Source organism: Amblyomma mixtum, chromosome 2 (assembly GCF_055824585.1).
Source record: "Amblyomma mixtum isolate Tamu chromosome 2, ASM5582458v1, whole genome shotgun sequence".
NCBI classification, from domain to species: domain Eukaryota; kingdom Metazoa; phylum Arthropoda; class Arachnida; order Ixodida; family Ixodidae; genus Amblyomma; species Amblyomma mixtum.
The window spans coordinates 227,583,812-227,606,393 of record NC_143013.1 but is presented as its reverse complement, the minus strand read 5'-3'; the positions used below and the strand labels follow the sequence as shown (position 1 = coordinate 227,606,393).

Genomic DNA, 22,582 nt, shown 5'->3' with positions numbered 1-22,582 from the left:
CACTAACTATAGGTGCGGACAGTACAGTATCTTTCAATATCGCCGGATATGCAATGACATTCCGTACGATTATTCTATTAGAATGTTATCATTCTGGAGTGTGTGCAGATAAATTTTATGCGCCGGTCGCACAAGTTGCTCCTCTGGGCTATATGTATCGGACGCGGACAGCCTAGTGAACAAATTTTTTTTAAACTGAGCCCTGCTGACAGGTGTGGACTGCATATTGTAAATTACAGTAATCAGCCACGTCCGGCACTAATGTACTGATTTAACCTCGCCCTAACAACAGAACTCATGAACACGCTAACGAGCGAAAAATACAGAACGTTTCGCAAAAAAAAAAAAAAAAAAAAAAAAAAACATTACAGTGCACAGAGGTCCGCTATGTTTAAATGTTATGAGCACCACGGTCAAAACACATTCAACAGTTCACATTCAAACCACACCTTTAAAAACATATATGCAAACTCTCTAACCGGCTTGTGCTTTTTTTTATTCTTGACGCCATGTCGCGAAAGTACTCGGTAATCTGTAGCGACGACACGGTGCCGGCTTTCAGCCATGGTGGCAGAGGGTTAAGATCCTTGATTGAAGTCATAGAACCCCGGACCGAGGAGCGCTGTAACCAGTCACGCTGTGACGGCTAACTCACCGAGATAACGCCACAAGCAATCTTTGTAGATTTCTCACGGTACACGACCATTGAATTTGAATCACTTAATTCGTGATCCACAGCTCTAAGCTTTAAATTGCTTTCAATTTCTTTTTGTACTTCGAGGAACTGTGCAAGCCCAGTTCATCTCACACTGCACGATTTGTGCACTGGGGGACACTACACAAACGATTGCTTCCCACTTTTCGCGTCGGCACATCCACTGCGCGAAGCGTAGCTGCTTGCACTGCGAGCGCTGATCACCGGACGACCACTTCGGAAAAGAACGGCGTGGGGGCACCACCGTTGCTGAAAAGCGCGAATTGATTGATCTTCACGAGCGGGCCTGGAGGCCACCGACAATGGCTCTGCTTGCCACGGCGCCCACCACAAGCGCGGAGTCTTTTTTTGAGGAAGATAATCAAAGAAATAGAGGGACCGCCCTTACGTCACTTGTTTTGCTACAATAGCGCAAGTCGAAATAGGAAATAAACAATTATTCACTGTTAACTGTGCAGATTTCCTATGTAAAGAGCGTCTGCTGTACGGCTTGAACGCTCCTCCGTTGTCAGGGCGCAAACGGTAAAGTTCAAGCCTCCCTGTCACTATTCGGTCTTTGGAATGAGCATTATATACGATTTTATTCCGCGTTGTTTGTAGTGATTTAACAAGGAGCTTTCTTGCAGTATGTATACCGGATTGATTTTAACTGGGCTCAGGCGACCATTCTTTCGTGTCAAGAGAAACAAAAATAAAGAGAACCCATTTTAACTCAAAATATATTTTCCAACTTACGGTTGTTAAAAATATGCCAAAGGGTCATTTTTTGCACGACACGTCGCGATGGGTTGACAGTTTTCGTGTTCAGCTAGAGAATGCGAGGATGAGGAGTCAAATACTAGTCGTGATGGCTGCGTTTCAATGAGACGAAATGCATAAGGTGCCCGGGTGCAGGGAAATGCCCGAAATTAATCCGGGGCTCTCTGCAACAGCGCATGTGTGTCCCTTCCAATTGTCACACGCTTCTTCATCCCTTCCCAAACGGCGCAGTTGAGGTACCCATCAGCTGTGAAAGAGTGAATGCACCTTTCTTTCAGCGTAGCCACATTTTAATTTACAATTTTAATTTCTGCTCGTCACTTGAACAACCGAAACACATCACACAAACAAACAAACAACACGCTACGACCGACTCAAGTGCGCAGTTCCATTGTCACAGGTTATCGTAGAACGAGCGGCACAGTCTCACTACATCTTTTTGGCAATACTTTGCGCGCCAGGAAAGTACCTTCCTGGCCTCGGCGTCGTCGAACAAAGGTGGAGTGTACGCGTAGCGGACATCCGATGGTTTGGGAAGCATGAGTAGCCGGACGCTGGGAAAGGCAGGAGCTAGGAGCCAAGCAACACCCTGAGCGCACAGAGCAGCCGCCATCAGCACCAGATATGGCATCGGGTGACGGAAGACCCGGATCCCGTGTCCTTCGACCAGGGGCCCCAGGAAAGCAGCGCCGTCAACGGGGGTGTCATCGCACGCCACCAAGCAGCGGCCGGACAGCGCCACGTCTTCAGCCAGCGCATCCAGTGCTCGCACGTGGAATGCGGCAGCGTTGCCGGCGTAGATGGCCTGAGAGGAAGTGCAAAGGGCAAGCTAAGGGAAACTGTCCGGCGCGTAGTACCTACCCGAAGTACAAGCTAGATATCCGTCTGCGTAGCCTCCAATAGCGCTTTAATATGTCTCTCGTTAAATCGTTTTCTCTCTCTCTCCAAGAGTGAATACGCAAAAGATGCATCTGATATTTTTAAAAATTCGGCAGTTGAATGGCAAGTAAATTCGATAAGCAACCTACTATACACATGTTTCACTCCGCGAGTTTTAGAAAAAAATAGCAACACAGAATTTCTATCTTTTTTGCCAGAAGATGATTCCACGGTCTCTGTGTTTATATTGGGAAGCTAGGCAGTAACCGCAAAGAGCAGCTTTTATTTCCGAAAGCATTGCATAAAACTTCAGATGAAATAAGAAACAAAACCGGCGTGAACTGAAAAAATCAACACTATACGTTAAGTACAGCCCAAGATATCTTTCATGAAGTTTTCTTCCCAGGCAGCAGACCATCAGCGTACCACTATTTCGTCGATGCGATGCTGCCGCGGTGGCTCAGTGGTTATGGTGCTCGGCTGCTGACCCGAAAGACGCGGGTTCGATCCCGGCCGCGGCGGCTGGAATTTCTTTGGAGAAGAAATTCTAGAGGCCCGTGTACTGTGCGATGTCAGTGCACGTTAAAGAACCCCAGGTGGTCGAAATTTCCGGAGCCCTTCACTACGGCGTCTCTCATATCCTTAGTCGCTTTGGGACGTTAAACCCGATTAAACCAAACCAAACCATTTCGTCGATGCTAAAAGCTTGAATGCCGCTCTTGTTCTTATGCAAGCTCTATGCCTCCCCTGGCCGACTCCGTACCTTCTCGAAACGTTCCCTCTTGAGGAGAGAAAATACTCCGGCTATCTGCGTCAGAACACTTGCCTGCTGGCATGGTGCCTGCACTACGGAGGCTCCCTTCTGGCCTAGTCTTCAGCGTCTATGCGGGAAATAAATCGTCGACGCCACCTTCTACAGAGCAAATACGTTACGCACGGTGTTATTTTGCAAAGCTACCCTTATGCAACCAGAGTGAAATCACCGTGATGATCATGTACGCGGCCAGCATTCTTGCCGCTCGCCCTGGAGATTTCAGGCTTTTTTCCGCGGTCGCTGCGCCAGAGGCGACTACATGGGTTTCCTTTACATCCCTATGACACCTTTTCATCTCGTAGGTTCACCGTGCCTTCTTTGTAAGTCATCGGCTAGGCACCCATAGTTTAAAAATATGAGCATAGTAATCTGGTACCCGTTGGATAGCTCAGGTAAAATACACGGCAAACGGGGTGCGTCGAAAGACACCGTCTTCTTCCCAAATGAGATTATGCACGGACGTTTTATATACACATGCCTCCCCCCCCCCCCCCCGCACAGACACACATTTTCTCAGGTGTCCTGGAACCTCGTGAACTTTTTTTCAGACCCTGCCCTGAGCTCGCGACATCGGCATGGCTACCTTTCTCGTTATTTGTTTATTTCTTATTAGGTTTATGGTTTATGAGACTTTAACGTCCCAAAGCACCTCAGGCTATGAGAGACGCCGTAGTGAAGGGCTCCGGAAATGTCGACCACCTGGGGTTCTTCAATGTGCTGGGACATAGCACAGTACACAGGCCTCTAGAAATTCGCCTCCATCGAAATTCGGCTGCTGCGGCCAAGATCGGAGCCGCGTCTTTCGTGTCAGCAGCCGAACGCCATAACCACTGAGCCACCGTGGCGGCCATATTTCTTAATAGTTTCTTTGCACGAAACTCTAAATGCTGTCGGACGAAAGGTGCTTCCTATATCATATAAAATTAGCGATACATAATTCATTTCACAGTCACATACAAAAAATAATAATAAACAAAGGATGCACAGGAAATACCAAGCAGGAAAACAGAATTCACAACACAGACAGAATGCACATTTTCACTCGCGACACACAGGATCAACTACGCAGGTGAAATAAAAAAAAGAAAAAAAAGCACGTGTTCCTTCGTTTTGACCTAGTGACGCGCCGTTTTCGAGCGTGACACACCTCCCGGGCTGGTCTCTTCTTTCTACTTCCCTTGTTTTTCCCTCGACCACCATTTCAAAAGACGCACTCAAGCTGACCACATGCATCTTTTATTTATTTATTTATTTATTTATTTATTTATTTATTTATTTATTTATTTATTTATTTATTTATTTATTTGTTTATTTATTTATTTATTTATTTATTTATTTATTTATTTATTTATTTATTTATTTCAATACCCTAAAGGCCCAATGCGGGCATTACATGGGGGGGGGATTCATCAAAGAAAACAACAGATATACAACACAGAATACAAACCACTGAAAACAGAAGTAAACAAGTCAAGAAGGCAGGTACAAGTTAATAAGAGAAAGGAAAAAAAAGGCTAGGATGAGGTATTTGAAAAAATGCACATGTAGCAAACCCCGCAAAAAAAATCAAGAAAAATCCCGGCTTCGAAAGTTACTTAACACTGCATCTAACATTTTGCGGAACGTTACGGCCGACACACACACACACTGGAGCAACCAAGAAAAAAAAGAAAAAATAAGAAGTGACTCACGCAGTGATAAAAAAAGAAGAAGAGCGCACATTAACATATGTTAGAATTTTCTAAATAGGACCAAAGAGCTGTTTGAAATGATGATGTTTCAGCGATAGTCGCAATGCTAGAAGGAAGCGAATTCCACCCTTCGATAGACAAGACCAAAGGTGAGTATCTATATCGTTCTGTCCGAGCGAAAATAGGTTTAATCTTCTGCATGTGATCTAGACGAGCCGATTTGTGCGGTGCCGGGAGAAGATGAGAGCTTGAAAATGGTGTGTTGCTGTGGTAGATAGTATGGAAAAAGGATAAACGGCTGAATTTTCTGCGCATGACCAGAGGCGAGAGATGGAGCGATATTTTCAGTGCTGTTACACTTTGATACCGAGAGTAACGGGAAAGGATGAAACGAGCAGCTTTGTTTTCAATAGATTCCAACATGCTGATAAGATAGACGTGATGAGGGTTCCAGATCACCGACGCGTATTCTATCGCAGGCCTGATTAGCATGTTGAATGCGTGTAGTTTTGTGTCCTGGTTGGCTTGGTGCAGTCGGCGTTTAAGAAGACCATGTTTTTTTCATCATTTTCATTTTCATCATCATTAGGTGTACTGCGCCCATTGGAGAGCGAAGGCCTCTCCAATGTTTTCCTAATTAAGTCTGCCCTGCTCCAGCCGCGACCACAGTACCACCGTAAACTTCTTAATCTCATCCGCCCACCTAACTTTCGCGCACTCCTGCTAGCGTGCCTCCTCTTGGAATCCAATCCATTACCCTTGAGGAGAATTGGTTATCTTCCCTTTCCATTACGTGCCCTGCCCAAGCTCATTTCTTCCTCTTTATTTCGACTAGGATGCCATTAGCCCGTTGTTAACACCCGACCCACACTGCCGTCTTCCAGGCTATTAACGTTGAACCCATCATTTTTCTTTCCGTAGCTCGCTGCGTTGTCGTTAACTTAAGCTTAACCGTTTCGGTTAGCCTCCACGATTGTGGAAGATAGGTGAGTACCGGTAACATTCAACTGTTACATAGTTTTCTCCTGTGGAATATTGTTAAACTGCTATTCATGACATGAGATAACCTAACAAATGCTATCCACTCCATTCTTATATTCCACTCGCATGAACCGGATCTGCCGTCACTACCTGCCCTAAGTAGACGTATTCCAGACCTCTTCCAGCTCCTCCCTATCAATAATGAACTGCAGTTCCCTTCCCAGACTGTTGAACATTACTTAGGTTTTCCGTTCTGCTCAGATCGTGATTTGCATCATCTCCTGTGTGACTTAGCAAGGCTGTGTCATCACGGAAATCCAGATTACTAAAGTATTATTAATTAACTCTTATCCCCAACTGTTCACAATACAGGCCTCTGAATACCTTCTCGAAACGGGCGACGAATAGCATAGGTGAAATCGTGTCTCAATGCCTGACACCCTTAATTACTGGAATTGCAGCCGTTGTAGATATCTTCCAGAATTTCTACATCAAGCTCTTCTACACCCTCGTATCTCAATTCCAGCATAACTGCTGAGGTTTCGACTGAGCCGGATGCTTTCTCGTAATCATGAAGCCTATATACAAGGGTTCGTTATATTCTGTGCATTTCTCTACCAGCTGACTGATAGTGTGAACATGGTCTATTATGGAGTGGCCTTTATGAAAGGCTGCCTGATCATTTGGTTGAATGAAATCTAAGGTTGCCCTGATTTCATTAGCGATAACCTTTGCAAATACTTCATAGGCAACGGTCAGTAAGCTGATCGGTCTGTAATTTAATACCTTGACGTCTCCTTCCTAAATGATTAATGATATTACCGTTAATCCAAGCTTTCGATATGCTAGATATCATACGGCATTGCGCATGTAAGGTGCCTAGTTTTTCTAGCACAATCTCCCCGCCCTCCTCCAGCAGCTCTATTCTTACCTGATCCTCACAACCTGCTTTCCTCCTTTCTAGTACTTCTAAGGCTTTCATTACTACCTCTTCCTTCTCTGGCGGGATTGCCCAATGCTGTGCGCTAATGCCTCTCTTATTAACGACCTGGGCATTGACGATACTACTACTTCTCTCAACGCTAGAATGAAAAGTTCGGGAGTAATTTTAGCAATGTGGCGGTGTATCTTAATGCCCGCGCTGCACGAGAGTAAACGCGCCTAATTCACTTTAGGCGAGACCACAGGCTCCAGGATCTATGGTAAAGCAACTGTGGAGCATGCTGATGAATGAATGAATGAATGAATGAATGAATGAATGAATGAATGAATGAATGAATGAATGAATGAATGAATGAATGAATGAATGAATGAATGAATGAATGAAATGTGCCTCAGATACAGTGTGTGTATGACAATGTATGTGTCATATACACGGTGCACAAAGGAAGACTAACTTAAATATGTATATGGATAAAAGTAATGTTAGGCTTAACTGAACCGAGCAGGGAGCGTCGTAGGAGGCAGCGAAAAAGGAACAGTTCAGCGATACGAGAGCGCGATAGCAATCTCCTTCGCTCTCAGTTCTTGTGTACCCAGGCGTGACAGGTTTACTGTGCTAAGAATTGATGACCACAGGAAAGTTAAGCAGTCTCTGACGCAGCTCACCTGGAATCCCGATCCTATTCTGAACAGTGTGTTGAAGGTCCACTTCGACCACTTGATGTAAGAGGTGATGAAGACGTGGTCCAACTCTCCATAAAGCGGCAGCAGCCGAACCACGAAAGTGCGCATGCGGTGGACACCTGCACGACAGTGCAACTGGCTTGGGCCGTATTCCCAGGGTACAGGATCGCTCGTCATGAAAGGCTAGCATCAAGATATCTGGCACAGACCTCAGCTGATTTACCCTTGCTTAACTCCTAGCGTGATTAATCGATTTGCGACATAATGTTTTTGGCCTCAGTGTAATTCGCTGCCAACAGGAATAGTGACTAAAAAGAACGTGTCTCTGACAGAACAGTACTCAAGTAATCCGCCATGGAGAAACTAAATGGTGATTGTGTTCCTCAATCTCTATGTCTCGATTCGGGACGTTAAACCCCGTATGACAATACTAGGGTATCTCGTCGTGCACGACGTTTGCGGTCAATGTCCAGTCAGGATGCGTTTTATCTTCGACCCCAACTCATTTGTGGCTCTTGACCAGCCCACGTTCCGTAACGTACAGCATGCAGAACAGGACGCACCACCTCGGCTACAAACATGGCCCCCTCGCAATGCATATGATGTGCGAGCTTCACCATAACTGACGCGGCTGTTATTGCGCAGGCACCCAGGATGCCAAGCTGCGCAATCATTTCAGGATGTCATCTTGAGCGGCGTTTCGAGACATTTGGCGCCGCCTTGCTGTACCGCGCGGTTCAACTGAAAACAACGAAAAAGCGCGATACGAGAGCCTCCGGGTATGTGCTCGAGGAGGTAATGTGATCGCGGAAACCTGTCAAAGAAAACGACAAACATGTCTTTGCCTAGAACCGTTGCCTTAAGAGCAAGCACTGAGGAGCCTTGGGCGATTGGCTTCCTCTCCTAGGATTGATGCATAAGAGTGGTGTTACAAGAAGACTCACCGTCTCTAAGAAGGCGCCCGCTGGCCTCACAAACGATGCTTTCAGCCTGGGCTTTGGTTTCGGCGTATGGTCCCTCATATGAAAACTTGCTGCCTGAAGACTCTGCGCCCTTGGTGACGGACACACTTCCGGAGAATACAAGGTACTGCACGCTCTCTTCCAGACAGGCGTCAACCACGTTTCTTGTACCTGTTGATATTTGCAAATTTTCTCAGGCAATTGGGACTGTAAACATCTCTAACGTAAAAATCGATGCACTCAAACTGTGCCGCTCGCTTCCAGGCACTCCGTACACGGTGTGCTTCCCCCACGATTGTAAGTATTTGCAAATACATTCTTCTTCACGCAAAATGTTTTAGCAATAAGCAGGCTAGCGCTGATCCACCGCTCTTCGAATTTAACTACTTCCACGCAGTCAGCCGCCAAAGAAATCCAGCCTTTAAGGTTTGGGGTACGACTAAACGTAAACTTGGTCTAGGGACTCCACTTGAGAATTCATCTGCCTATCACTCCCCAAAATGAATTTATCTCTACTACCCCACTTCTGGGGCTGCTCTTGCGCTGCTGTCAACCTACTAGTCACGCGCAAACTCGGCCTGGCCTTCATGAAGAGCTTTACCACCCCACAACTGCATTGATATTTTTGATATTATTGATATTGACTCACATCACCCGTTTACTAACATGCAGTTAGTTCCAAGCTGCTACCGTACGAACCAGCATTCTCAGTTCCGGTCGTGAGCAGGCGTCGTGTAACGTGCCCCACTCCCTTAGTTCGAAAGCAATTATTCGGCAAATAAACCTATCAAATGCCCCAGTCAGATTCCGCAATGATTCTGTTTGGAAAACGCACCTACCCTGCACGTTGATTCTTTGAAACGCGTTTTCGTCCTCCAATATAGTGCGGGGCACAAGCCCCACGCAGTGGATCACCGCGTCGGCTCCTCGTACGGCCTCCCTCAGAGCTTTGGCGTCACACACGCTGGCCACCACCTGCCTGGTGATCTTGTGCATCCGGTTCCCTGAGCATATGGTTAATGCTGTGTGAAATGCGGCGCCCTGTTCAACATTTGACAGGGGAAGAAAGACCAGGAGACGGAAAAGCAGACAGGGCAGCCTGAAGAGATTCAGGTTGGGCACCCCGAATTAGTAAGAGAAACATCGAAGAAGGAAGAAAGGCTGCAGTGGATGGTGTTCATAAGTTGCACCTAGCCATGAACAAATCTGAGACAACCGGGGCACGACTGAACCCGACGGTGATGTCTTGTTTTTGGAGGTATACTTTTGCTTCGTATTCGATGTGCAAAGAATATAGGTATTAAAGCAAGTAAGCGGAAAAACCCATAGATATTCATACCGCAAAGGTTATATACTCTCACAATATTTTTTCAGAATTTCTGCAGACGTATGTCTACAAAGTCAATAGATTCTCTAGAGACAATTCCTAGAGAACAGTCTATAGGCATTACCAATTTAATGCTACAGACAGTCCATAGAAAATCTATAGATTTATGGCCATGCACTTTTAGTAGACTTTTGTCTAGAGACACTCGATAAATCATAAAAAGACAAAAAGAAATATCTATAGGAAGGTAACACAGTCTATTAGTAGTCTATAGACTGTCTATACACCATTTCTGTAAGGGTAGAACGTAATTTTGCCGTACTGTTCGATGCACTCTTCTACATACTGCAGTGCAGAACTTTGCGGGAAGCTGTAATACATACGTTCCACGTCTCATCATTGGCATCATCACCAGGCTGACTGTGCCCACGGCAGGGCAAAGGCCTCTCCCATATCTCTCCAACGAACCATGCCCTTTGCCAGCTGCGGCGACGGTATCCCCGCAAACTTCTTAATTTCATCTGCCTACCTAACTTTCTGCCACCTCCTGCTACGCTTGCCTTCTCTTGGAATCCACTCCGATAACCTTCGGGACCCGCGATTATCCTGCATTCGCATTACATGCCCTGCCCAAGACCATTTCTTTGTCTTGACTTTGACTAGGATTTCATTAACCCACGTTTATTCCCTCATCCATTCTGCCCGTTTCCGGTCACTTAACGTTACACCTATCATTTTTCTTTGCAGAGCTCGCTGCGTTGTCCTTAACTTAAGCTGAAGCAATTTCGTTAGCGGCCACGTTTCTACGTCATAGGTGAGTACTGGTAAGATACAGCAGTTGTATACTTTTCTCCTGAGGGATATTGGTAAACCGCCATTCATGATCTGAGAGAACTTGCCATATGCGTTCCAGCACATTCTTATCCTTCTAGTGATTTTATCTCATGATCCGTATCAGCGGCAACTAAGTATCCGTGCTCCCTTACCACTTCCAACACCTCCCTACCAATTGTGAACTGCTGTTCCCTTGCGAGACTGTTGAACATTACTTTGGTTTTCAGCGTGTCAATTTTAAGACCTACCGTTTTTTAGCTTACTTAGCTTCGAGACCTATCGTTTTTTAGCTATTAGTGCACAGTGTTATCTTCTGACCTGGCCCTTTGTAGCTCTAGATTTTAGTTTGGTTTGGTTTGGTTCATGGGGTTTAACGTCCCAAAGCGACTGAGGCTACGAGAGACGCCGTAGTGAAGGGCTCCGGAAATTTCGACCACCTGGGGTTCTTTAACGTGCACTGACATCGCACAGTACACGGGCCTCTAGAATTTCTCCTCCAAAGAAATTCCAGCCGCCGCGGCCGGGATCGAACCCGCGTCTTTCGGGGCAGCAGCCGAGCACCATAACCGCTGAGCCACCGCGGCGGCCCCTAGATTTTAGTGTTTTTATCTTTTTGTAATTGCAGCCTCTGACGTGACTACTTCTGATCGCCCGCCTATTTGCAGCATACATTCCCCTCTGCTCCCCTCCTCTCCCTCATTCCACTATATATGTGCTAGTTTGCTTGAATAAAAGTTTGTAATTAGCCAGCCTCGTGTACGTGTGTTCTTCCCTGTGCGGTGTGTCTCTGTTAGCTGTAGTCTTCTCGGACTTTTTACGACCCGCCATGTATTAATACGAAACCGACCTCGCAGGCGTAGCAATGACATTTTTTTTAATGAACACAATATCGCGGGTTGAATCCACGGCTGCATAATGGCCTCTTGTCCATGAGACAAAAGGCAATAGTGCTTGTTTATTAATTGGCCTTAACCAATTTACCCCTCTCAAATACCGTTTTTTATATCGTGCAGATAGATAGGAGATAATGACAAACAATCAGTGTCTATAATGGAACAGATGGTGCCCGCATGTCGAATGAAGGTCCTTCTCTAGCATTTTCTATTCAGCTCTAAATGCCGACAGCGAGCGGTGACAGAAAACCAAGTTCATCGGAAGCGCTAGCGGCGGCGTGTGTTCACTGATAGCTCGAACAGCCCTTGCCAGGGGAACGCACTCTTGTCAATCAACCGTGTATCAGGCGTTACAACGGTCCACCGGGTACGCCGCGCTAGTTAAGTCCACTGATGGATTTTCAGTTCCAAATGGGCGCAATTAAAGCAGGCGTGAGTATTGACTGATACAGATGGTGCTCACCGAGAGGGCCAAGTCTGCAGCTCAATCCAATGGCCTCCTGAAATACGGAGTTCCCCTCACCTCTCCCACCTTTACCTTTTGTGCTGAACACAGTATTTTCATCATCAAACTTGTGTACTATCGTTAAACATGGCCGGGGGAACACATAACACTTACTTGAACAATGCTCTATCAGTGAAGCAGTTTAAAATCGGTCCTTAACTGACGTAGTTAAGGTTTTTACCTTCGGCGTCAGCGAAAACTCTCCAGACGGATTATAGCACCCGCTTTTATTTAATTCTGAGGCCTTCCGGGCAGCAGGCAAAAAAATACGCATTAGTTTTAAAAACTTTTTTCTCGTGAGAAGAATGCAGCAGCAGTAAACTCCTAAAACAAATAAAGAAGTGTCGAGCAATTTTTTTTTCTTGCAGCCCACACGATGGCGCCGTTTCATCCGTGTCGCTGCTAGAACACCCCAAGTGCAACCTGCAGTATTGAATCAAAACCTGCACACATGCCCTCTATGTGTAGGCCCGAGCCCGGCCCGGGCGAGGCGAAACAACGGATTTTTCATCCCGGCCCGAGCCTTCAAACCGGCCTCAGCCCATGCAGCGCTCCAGCGCTGTTTAACACCGCTGAATTCCCCTCCGACAACACCAAGCCTGAAATATTGTTTAGTTTTCAGCCTGAGGTATTTATTGACTCAGCACCGAGCACTTCACTCGTGCCCCATGCAGCCTCCATCATTACCAGGAATTACCAGGAATCCAGCTATATCTAGCAGCCTATCGCGTTCTGTTCTGCAGCCACTCGGTCGTCCTGTTTCTTTTTGATGTCACGGATGATGCCAAAGTGCCATTTTGAATGTTTAAAGTCATATTCGCCACGAGATGACAGCCAAAGGAACAAGAAGCGATTGCCCGAATTCCTGGCAAGGATTATACAGCGTTGCCCATGCGCGTCTCAGAAAGCGAGGGGAGAAAAAAAGAGGACGCTGGAAAAGTAATCCTCGCTACGATCTATCAGCTTACGTAAGAGCATGTAGCTATTCATGACTAGCTCGTGTAACATGCACACGACGGGACATGCTGAGACATGACAAGAAGGAGAATGGACGAAAGCAGCGCTAACCGGCACCTCAAAGTTTACTCGAAGTTTTCTTGGAGTAACGCTCTCAAAAAAACAGTCTCACAAGTAGTGTCACTCCCGAAAAAAAAAAGCCATATGAATTGTGACCAGTCATTTCCTGAGTTAAGCTAAGCAATTAAGCCAAGTTTCCCGCAACTTCTTTTGTTGTTTGGTGGAAGCTTGATGTACCCTTTCTTTTTGTTTTTGCATTCCGTAGCTCATTTCTACGTTTATGCATGTTCTTTCCCCAAGTCACAAGTCATATTGTTTGTTTTCACATCAGCGGTACTGCATGAGCGATAGCTTCTTTGAGAGCGTTAGTTTCGTTTATTGATTCATCTTTCTGCCCTAAGGGTTTCTGTTTTTATGGAAGTTCTCGTTTTATTACACCTGCATGGCCTGATATATGCTCAGAATAAAGTTAAAACTCCTTTTAACGATGTGAAACGCCGCTGCAAATTATTACGTTAAATCAGGAACTGTGCAAAATCAAGAAAGGCATTTTGCGGCCCTTCGAAATATAACATCGTAACGTAGCGGCATCCAAAAAGCTACCGCGGCATTGTATTTTCCTCTAACCCGCAGCTGCAGGTATGAAAAGTCCGCGAAGGCTGACCGAATCGCTGGTGCTTGAAAGAGGCATCCGGTATAAAGGATTCGAGGCCAAGGTCCGTGGGAAGCGCCGCCAACTTCCGGTTCCGAGTCCACTTTTGCGTGCAGCGGTGCAGCGTGCAGCCCCTCCAGAACAAACTTAGGACCGAGACAATGGTGCCTAGACGTTACCACTGGCACGCTGCCAACAAGGTGCGACACATTGTGGGCACATTAATTCGGAAGTAACCTCCGTTTTTACTTGTTGCCTCGCGGAAAAACATCGCAAGGTCGGGCTTGGTGGTCAAGATGGTTTCGTTATTTCTGGTTGATGAGAGCACTAAACTCTATGAGTACTTTCCCGAGAATAAAAATTTGTTCGGCCACCGCGGTGGCTCAGAGGTTGCTGCTCACCCGAAAGACGCAGGTTCGATCCCGGCCGCGGTGGTCGAATTTCGATGAAGGCGAAATTCTAGAAGCCCGCCTACTGTGCGGTGTGGCTTTGGGACGTAAAGCCCATAAACCAAGCCAAAATTTGTTCGTCAGATACGAAAATTCGTAAATTCTGGTTTGTTAGGTCGGGTTTTGAATCTACTTTGTTTTAGGTCGGTTGTTGCCCATATTGCAATTGCTTTTACAAGCGGTACCCACTGCAGGCCTTGTATATGATAAACATTCAGAACTTCTTTGAAACATGGCAAAGAGAAAAACCGGTTTTCTTTTATGCCAGCTGAAAAGTTTTGTATGACCACCTTATAATGAATTGTCGGAATGTTTAGTCCCTATGATATGGAAAATATGAAAGTACACAAGCTTTACGTGTCTTTCCTGAAGACATGACTTGCATGTGGCTTACTTGACATCATACAACGTCCGCATGAACTACGACTTTTTGAGATGCGTTGTCCATGTGATCCGAATGAGCTCCGTATGTTTCATATTGTACGCCTATTAGCCATGCGTAAAATGCTTGGAATTTAATGAGTCTTCATGTGGCGTGTGTTAACGGTAACAGGTTGTAAATGTGCCACTCTTTGCTCTGATCCAAGCACTGAGACTCACCTAACGCATTCTCGAATGGCCTGACGTCGAAGAGGCGCACCTCCTGCACGCTGGGGTGGTCTTGCAGCTCGCGCACCACGTGGTGACCGAGCAGCCCACTCGACCCGGTGACCAGGACGACCCGGGCAGGTCGCTGCATGGCCCTTGTGCTGCATGGAGCGCATGGTTGTCGCAAGTGCTTTTGCTTAGAACACTGTTTTCCGTACCGGGTGTTTCACCTAAGATGTTCGGCATTTTTTTACAAGCAGGCTTTTTGAGTTGAAAGAGCGCATTTTTTGTCTGAGCATTATTAGTGATGTAGCGCATCAGAATACTGCTAAGACGTGCTAACTAGCAAGATGGGCAGCTAAAACTGAATAATTAACTTTTTAACTCTTAATTTCAGTCTGCTTATTCATTGAGAGGCGTACAGCGTAATGCAGCGTAATGACAATTGCGCACGTGCGCAAGCTTGAGATTTTGCTTTAAAATTATTCCACAATTTTCTAATAAACGCAGTATGTTCAGCCAAGCGTACAGGGTCAATCACACTTAGAGGGAACACGGCTCCACGTGTCCACGTACCTGCCGAGTGCCATTGCATCTAACCGTTCGTGAATCAATGCACTGTGCTGCACGAGAAGAGGGAGCTCGATGTGGTTCTTAGTGTCATCTGCTCCTTTGCACGGGTTTGCTACCGGCTAGGTCGCAATACTGCTCCGCGTGTGCGCAGACACGCCGAGCAGTGTTCTCTGTAAGTGTAATTGACCTTGTACGTCTTTTGTCGCGTGTCCGGTAGCACTGTTTTCAAATAACTATGAATAACGACCGACTCACCCAGTCTGCCGTGCCTGTTCAACAAAAGCACTTTGCCGCGAATTCTTGGTACTGAGCAGAATCATTTCATCGGGCTTTCTTCTCACCGCAGTACCCATCACTGTGTGCGTAGTCATATTCGCAAGCCAGCGAGCGCTCCATTGAAAACTGGTTTTTGCGGAAAGGAAATGGGACGGTATCTGTCTCACATCCAGGTGGACAACTTAACCGTGCATTACCAGTTTGCGTATTTGCTATTTCAGTTACTTTTCGTGTTCTAAACGTATTCAGATGTCGTTTCTTTGAATAAATGTTCACTTTTCAGTCATCGCGTGCTCTGTATGCTCAGTGTTCCTCTTGTCTCTCTCTGCTCTAGATTATACGTAGGTAGAGGTTAGGGCTTTCGGATTAGCTCGAAGAGCCGAAAAGCACAGATGATAGTACGCCAAATTCAACTTTCGAAAATTCCCTTCCAACCCAAAAATGTCAGTATCCTTCACATGCACGCCACAGCAAGCCGCCACTTCACTAGAAGTTACACCAAAACTAAAAAATATAGCAAGAAAGTCAGCGGCGCGGTGAGACGGTGGTACTGTTAGATTAAGAAACGCAGTTGCGCTTTTTAAGGCTCTCCCCCCTATCAAACCAGGATGTTCCACTTCCTGGCCAGACTCCGTCTCCTAGCGTAGCTCTCTTTGCTCGCGGTCATCGCCTACTTCACTGCATGTAAGGGCACTGACGTGAAGCCATGGCTAAACCATGCAAAATCGCCCCGAAAAAATGTGACAACCACACAGCGTCACACCAACACAGCACGCCACAGTGCGACAACCTAACTGTAACATAACAGAGTTGATAAAAATAAATTTATCTGTTATATTACTAAATTATATTTTTGGCGGCGATGGCATTTTCTTCTGCGAGCACAGCTCTATATACGATCATCTATGCTTTAATTACTGGTAAATCCATTACTACTCGTGCTAGCAAAAAGGCCAACATAAACTCTGAGTTTTGAGCGCATAGAAATGCCATGTTTATATCATCTAAAAGAAATATTTATTCTCTTGCAAATAATATTCGCCGAAAAAGAAAACATTAAACTCTGTTCTTAAATTATCAACCATTGAAATCGGCCATTTTTCAAAAATTATAAGCCGGAAAGTCCAACCCCTTATTATAGGTCCGAATTATGAGCTGCTTTGTGTTTGAAAGGTGTCTAAACGACATCTCCTCAGGCGACACTTGCCCCCACGAGTACCTAACGGGCTCTACTGAGCATGAACAGTGCATCAAGTGTGTAAAGCTACCAAGTCAGCGCGCGCACTGCGCGTAATGCCCGGCAATAAAATTTTTTCTAAGCACCCTGCTTCACAATGACGGCTGTAAGAAAAAAATTATGTAAATTTTATAAATACAAGCACTAAAAGTAAGACGAAAATTCATTTTAGGCGTTGGCATTGCTCACCTGTCGTCCTCACCCATAGCCGCCGAAGCTTCCCGTTCACCGCTGGTACTTATTCCTTTCTACCGCTTATAGTTTGGGTCTTCTTCGGCGCTGTCTTCAATGCACGTTGTACAACTCGCGCCGTCTCCGATCGCTACAATTACCATTGTGAAGCTTAGGCGGCTACTCTTATCAGGTAAGGCGGGCGCGTGCGAGAAAGAGCGACGCTGTATCGCCCAGCCGGCGTCCTTGGGCCCCTTTCATGTGAGTGCGGGCGCGTGTCCTATTTTGCATGCGTTGCTTCGGGCAAGCGATCGTCGCGCGCGCGACCGGGTGATGGGAGGTGAGGGGGTTCGGAAGGACCGTGTTCCTAACAAAAAGCAGCGAGTGGCGCGGAAAGCGGCCATTACGGACAACACAACTTCGGCATCACTTCGAAGAAATGGTTCTGTCACACGGAAAACAGAGCAGGGCTTTTCTTTTTCTAAGTATAGCTGCTTCTTTAGTTGCAAGATTATCTTGGAAGTAAATGGTCCAAACTAGCACATAGCCTAGCAAACTCTCAGTCACTCCGCACGCCACTAATCCTAGAGCTGGCAGAGACTCCAGTCTTTCGGATAAACAACCTACCGCAACAAAAAACTAATAGGACGTAATAACTGAGAAGCTCTAAAAACCCCTGTAGACAGAAATGTGGCTTTTTTCTGGGCTTATCACGAAACTCTGGAGAAGTAGCCACAAGGACGAGTTGTTATTTATACTACAGTGTTGTTGTCAAGTTTAAATACTTCGAAATATCCGCTGTATTATCCAACTATCCTGGAAAATTTCGACGACCATGCTTTCTTTGAAGTCTTAATGTGCAGCTTTACAGTCCACTAGTACACGTTGAATGCTTTTTACTCTGCTGCCGCTTCCTGCACAAATATTATTTTTCTCGGCATATTTACTTGTATATTGCCTGGTTCTAAAACAACGTGATCTAGCCTCGAAACTAACGGAACTGTCTCTTGAATTATTATATAGCGTTTTCTTTTTTGTCTCGGGTTTGCAGTCTCGGCTTCGCATACCTTATTTTTGATATTCGTGTAACGTCCTCTTCCCGCCGGGGCCTTTGTATCCTCTCGTAGGCTTTCTAGTCCTAATCCCCCGCCACGTTTGCGCTCTTCACTGTACAAATATCTGAAGACTTCGGCTGTCCATCTCGTATCATGCATTTTGCTTAGTGTCACGTGAAACAACACTTTGGTATGTGCTCCCGTGATTCAACGCACAACCAACCTATACCCCCTGAACAACTTTTCCTTCCACGATCCCTAAGAGTCAACGGGCGAATCATTGTTCGGTTAATCTCTAGACTTTGCAGCGTGTCAATTTCCAGAAGAGTATCGCGTTCGGAAATGATGGCCCCGGAACCATTACGCCCTTCCACAGTTATGCAGAGCAATCGTATTAACTCGTACTAGTTAATATCTATTGCAGTCTTCATAGTGTTCTACGCTTCACTATGGCCGCGTTTCACCTTCCTTTCGCCTTGAGATGTTCTTCATTTGCCTTTATGTGTTCGCTTCCAACGTTAATCGACCTCCTAACATGTTTGTACTTCTCTACGCGTGCTATTTCACATCCCTGTATCGATATTATTCCTGCCCCGCGATAATAATGCCAATACTCTATTTGAATCCGACGCTGTTGTTTCCTTACCACAGATTTCTGAGACGTTAGCTCACTCTGGCTGCATGCAAAAAGTACTACACCATTCCCGTACAGGAAAACTATGAAGACATTGGCCTATTGTGCGCCCTTATCTACTGTACTCTTAAGTGAAACCCCGTTCCTCTCCTCTCTCATTCGCTGCATCCTCCCTATATACATCACGAACAACAGTGCCGACAAAAGGCAACCCGTTCGTAAAACTTCTTGGAACATAACTGCAGCATGAAAATCACGAATACATAGGAAAGAAACACCCATAGACACGACCAATCTCTGCTCTCACAACTGATTTACGGCACCAAAACATGGTATAATACCCTTGAATATCGTTTTTGTTAACTTGATTACCTCAATGTCTAGTCCTGCTACCGTCCGAAAGTCAAACAGTAATCTACAGCTTACAATTCCTATGTACTATCTCAATGAATAAAAGCCAACCATAGCGGCCTATTTCACACATTAGCTATTTAAATAACTTGCGTTACCGCAGACTGTCCTCAGAATGTCTTTCTGGCCTAAACGCATACTGCACTTCTCTCTAGCCTTGCTTGAAGCTTTGTTTTGATAACTTGCATAGCCAGCCTATATATGACCAATGTTATCGTCATCGGTCTGTGTGAGGCAATACTTGCTGTGTCTCCTTTATCTTCGTATATTAAACTTATTCTCATGTGCAGCCAAACCTCTGGTACCCCTTGTTCCGAAAACACGATCTACAGCTTTGAGGTGCTTCCTTACTTGTGGTGCCAGATCAGTAATAAACCTGACCAGGATACTATCGCGTCTGGTTTCCATGCTCTTGGGAATCCTTTCCAGGGCTTTCTTTCAGTCCATGTTCCACCAAGCTTAACTTTTCGCCTGCCATCTTCAGCGTTTCAGCATGTATTAGATGAGACAATGCCCCTCTGTTTACTTTAAAATTCTAGCTAATTACCGCACCGATGTATTTCAGAGCCACGCTGCCTTTCATATTGTAACCACCCTTGGCCTGCATAAAATATTCAGTGGATTTGGTCTTTCTGCCTGAGTAATTCCTACGACTCCAAATTCTTCTAGGCCTGTTCCCACCCTTTTCTCTGGCCTGCGTAGTCTAACGAATGCCTTTCATTTTAATTTTCTCTTCAACGAGCTTCTGGGCATAAAAAGCGTTGTGAGTGCAGGCATCATTTTCTGTTCACCTCTTGCTGTCCTCGCCGGCCCTTCTTGGCCGTTCGGTGCAACCTTGATTTCCGCCTGTAGATTTCCACTGCCAATTTCCATCCTCCAGCAGATTCAATTTTGCTTTCTGTCTTGGAAGTGGTTATTTCGATTTACTTTTCGTTTTTCTTTCCTGGTGAGGCGAATCAGTTCGTCGTTGCTCCATTCTTTTATTGAGGATTCTGCTACTTTTTTGTCTATTCATTCTAAAATGTCCGGCACTTGTTAGCGTTTCAAAAAGGTTCTGTCATCAGGCTGGATCGAGCCCTATCGTAATATCTCCATCGCCGAAGCAGAAGGTAATTCGTTTATGGACACTCCCGAAACTGCCCAGACCGTCTTTATACATTTTAATTTCTCTTAACTTTTAATATGTTTATTCCGTCGCAGAGCTGTAGTCAATGCTCGATTGCCGGTTTCCAGATCCCAAAATTCCTTGTGCATCCTAGTTGCCTTTTCTGTTATGACAAATATTGCGCAAACGACATCAGTTGACAATAATTGATACAACTGGCCTTCTGATAGGCAGACCAAGTGGTTTCGTTCTTATTAGTGATCCCTGAGTCGCCGAAATTTTGGGAGTTTTACACGACATAAAATGACACAATAACACCTCCGTGGTCTCGGGGGTGTAGATGGGAAAATATACTGGGGCTTCATTCATAATTTGCAGCAAAGCAGTCACATTTTCGAGCAGGAAAAAGCCACAACTTTTTTGGATGGACTTTATATATCTAACGTATCATAGCGTTTCTGTTAACCTGTTCTACCGAAGATCTTAATCAATAATCCGCGAAAATTCTGGCAAGTACTAAACCCCCAGCAGACACGCACTATCACTCTTGCTAACGCACTTGGACAAGAGGCCAGCGACGTTGAATGCGCGAACATATTTAACACTGCATTCTCATCTGTTTTCACTGAAGAAACTGACACGCCACTGTCTGATACAGCTACATGTCCAATATCTTCAATGACTTTACCCACATTTTCTGCACATGGAATCGCCTGTATCATCGAAAATATTAAGATATCGTCCTAAGCAGGTATTGATGAAATAACCTCGAAGCTTTTAAATAATGCTCGGCAGGCTTGTGCAGCATACTTATCTCCACTGTTCGGGCAATCACTTCGCACAGGTAACATACCTAGCGAGTGGAAAGTGGGGAAGGTTGTTCCGCTCTTCAAATCAGGTAACAAAGAATTGCCCCTTAACTATCGTCCTATCTCTTTGACCAGTATGCCATGCAAAATTATGAAGCATATCATTTTTTCCCAAATAATGCATTTTCTTGAGTCGAACCATTTTTTCTATCATTGTCATCATGGATTTCGTAAAAGTTTATCTTGTGAAACACAATTAGCCATTTTTTTTTATGATTTGCATATAAATCTTGATTCCAACCTTCAAACCGACGCAATCTTTCTGGACTTTGCTGAAGCCTTTGACAAGATACCTCACCAACGCTTACTTCTAAAGCTTTCCCTGTTAAATTTACACCTTAATGTATTATAATGGCTAAAACAATTTTTAGCATGTCGCTCCCAGTTTGTCTATGCTAATAACCAATCATCTAATTCACTCCCAGTAACATCAGGCGTTCCTCAAGGTTCAGTGCTTGGTCCCCTTCTCTTTCTTACATATATCAATGATTTACCCATGCATGCTTCCTCTAACATCCGCATGTTGGGGATGACTGCGTTGTCTACCGCGCAATTATTAACCCATCCGATCAGCTAGCACTCCAAAACGACGCAACCTGTATGAAGACTGGTGCAGCCAGTAGCTCATGGAGCTTGATCCCAGTAAATGCAAACACGTGTCATTTCCCCGCAAACGCAACCCCCTTTTATTCCTTTACGTAATCTCTGGCGTCGCAGTAGAATTAACCAATTTCTATATATACTTAGGTGTAACGTTAAGCCAAGATCTAACCTGGAATGCGCATGTCACTAACATTCTATCATCACCTAAGAAAACCCTTGGTTTCTTGAAACGTCATTTGCGCCACGCACTGCCAGATGTTAAGCCTTCTTGCCTACAAGTCACTGGTTCGAACCAAACTAGGAATATGCATCCCCCTTTTGGGATGCATTTGGGATCCCCCAACATCACTAGAATCGCTACAGAAACGAGCCACTAGATTCATTCATTCATGCTCTTCATATGATATCACCATATCATCTTTAAAAGCAGAGTTGAGCCTAACAAACCATGCCTGTCGTCATCGTATCGCCAGTATGTGCTCATAAGTTTTCACAGCTCATTGCGTATTCCACCCCCCATTAGCCCTTCAGCACGCATTTCACTGCGCCTTGGTCATCCCCTGCAAGTTTCCCGTCCACAGGCTCATGCCACAGCGTTCGCTGCATCATTCTTTCCTCGCTTAGCCAAAGACTGGAACGGCCTTCCACACGACGTCACTGCGACCACCTGTCCATCCTCATCTTCGAATTCTATAACCGCCTTATTTAATTTATAACATCCTTGTACATAAAGTTTGATTCTATCTTTACCCACCCCTTATTTGATACCCCCTAAATGGTGGTCTTTGAGGTAATAAAGTGAAGTGAAGTGAATATTTCCAGTCAGTGTTCCTGTAAGCCCGACAAACGACGCCACGGATCAGCAACCATTAGAGCTGAGTCCTGCTATATGTGATTGTTGTCAACTTCGTTTCTCATCAAGGTCACCCATACCATGCTAATTCAGTATTAACAAG

At 45.4% G+C, this 22,582-nt stretch overlaps 1 protein-coding gene across 1 annotated transcript; it reads right to left on the bottom strand.

Annotated features, from left to right (window-relative positions):
• Window positions 1-1,662: 1,662 nt before the first annotated feature.
• LOC149362817 (3 beta-hydroxysteroid dehydrogenase type 7-like) lies at window positions 1,663-14,848 on the bottom strand. Its single transcript, XM_089569822.1, has 5 exons — window positions 14,705-14,848; window positions 9,267-9,431; window positions 8,410-8,598; window positions 7,448-7,584; window positions 1,663-2,279 (listed from the first exon to the last, which is right to left on the bottom strand). The coding sequence occupies exons 1-5, from the start codon at window positions 14,841-14,843 to the stop codon at window positions 1,869-1,871; spliced, it is 1,041 nt and encodes a 346-aa protein (XP_089425948.1). The 5' UTR covers window positions 14,844-14,848; the 3' UTR covers window positions 1,663-1,868.
• Between the last annotated feature and the right edge of the window lie 7,734 nt (window positions 14,849-22,582).

Excerpts from the sequence above, each read along its gene's own strand:
- LOC149362817 (XM_089569822.1), bottom strand. The coding sequence starts at position 14,843 with ATGCAGCGACCTGCCCGGGTCGTCCTGGTCACCGGGTCGAGTGGGCTG. Across the intron at positions 7,585-8,409 it reads CGGGCGCCTTCTTAGAGACG|GTGTCCACCGCATGCGCACT; the intron begins GTGAGTCTTCTT and ends ACTGTCGTGCAG. Across the intron at positions 2,280-7,447 it reads GAATAGGATCGGGATTCCAG|GCCATCTACGCCGGCAACGC; the intron begins GTGAGCTGCGTC and ends ACTTCCTCTCAG.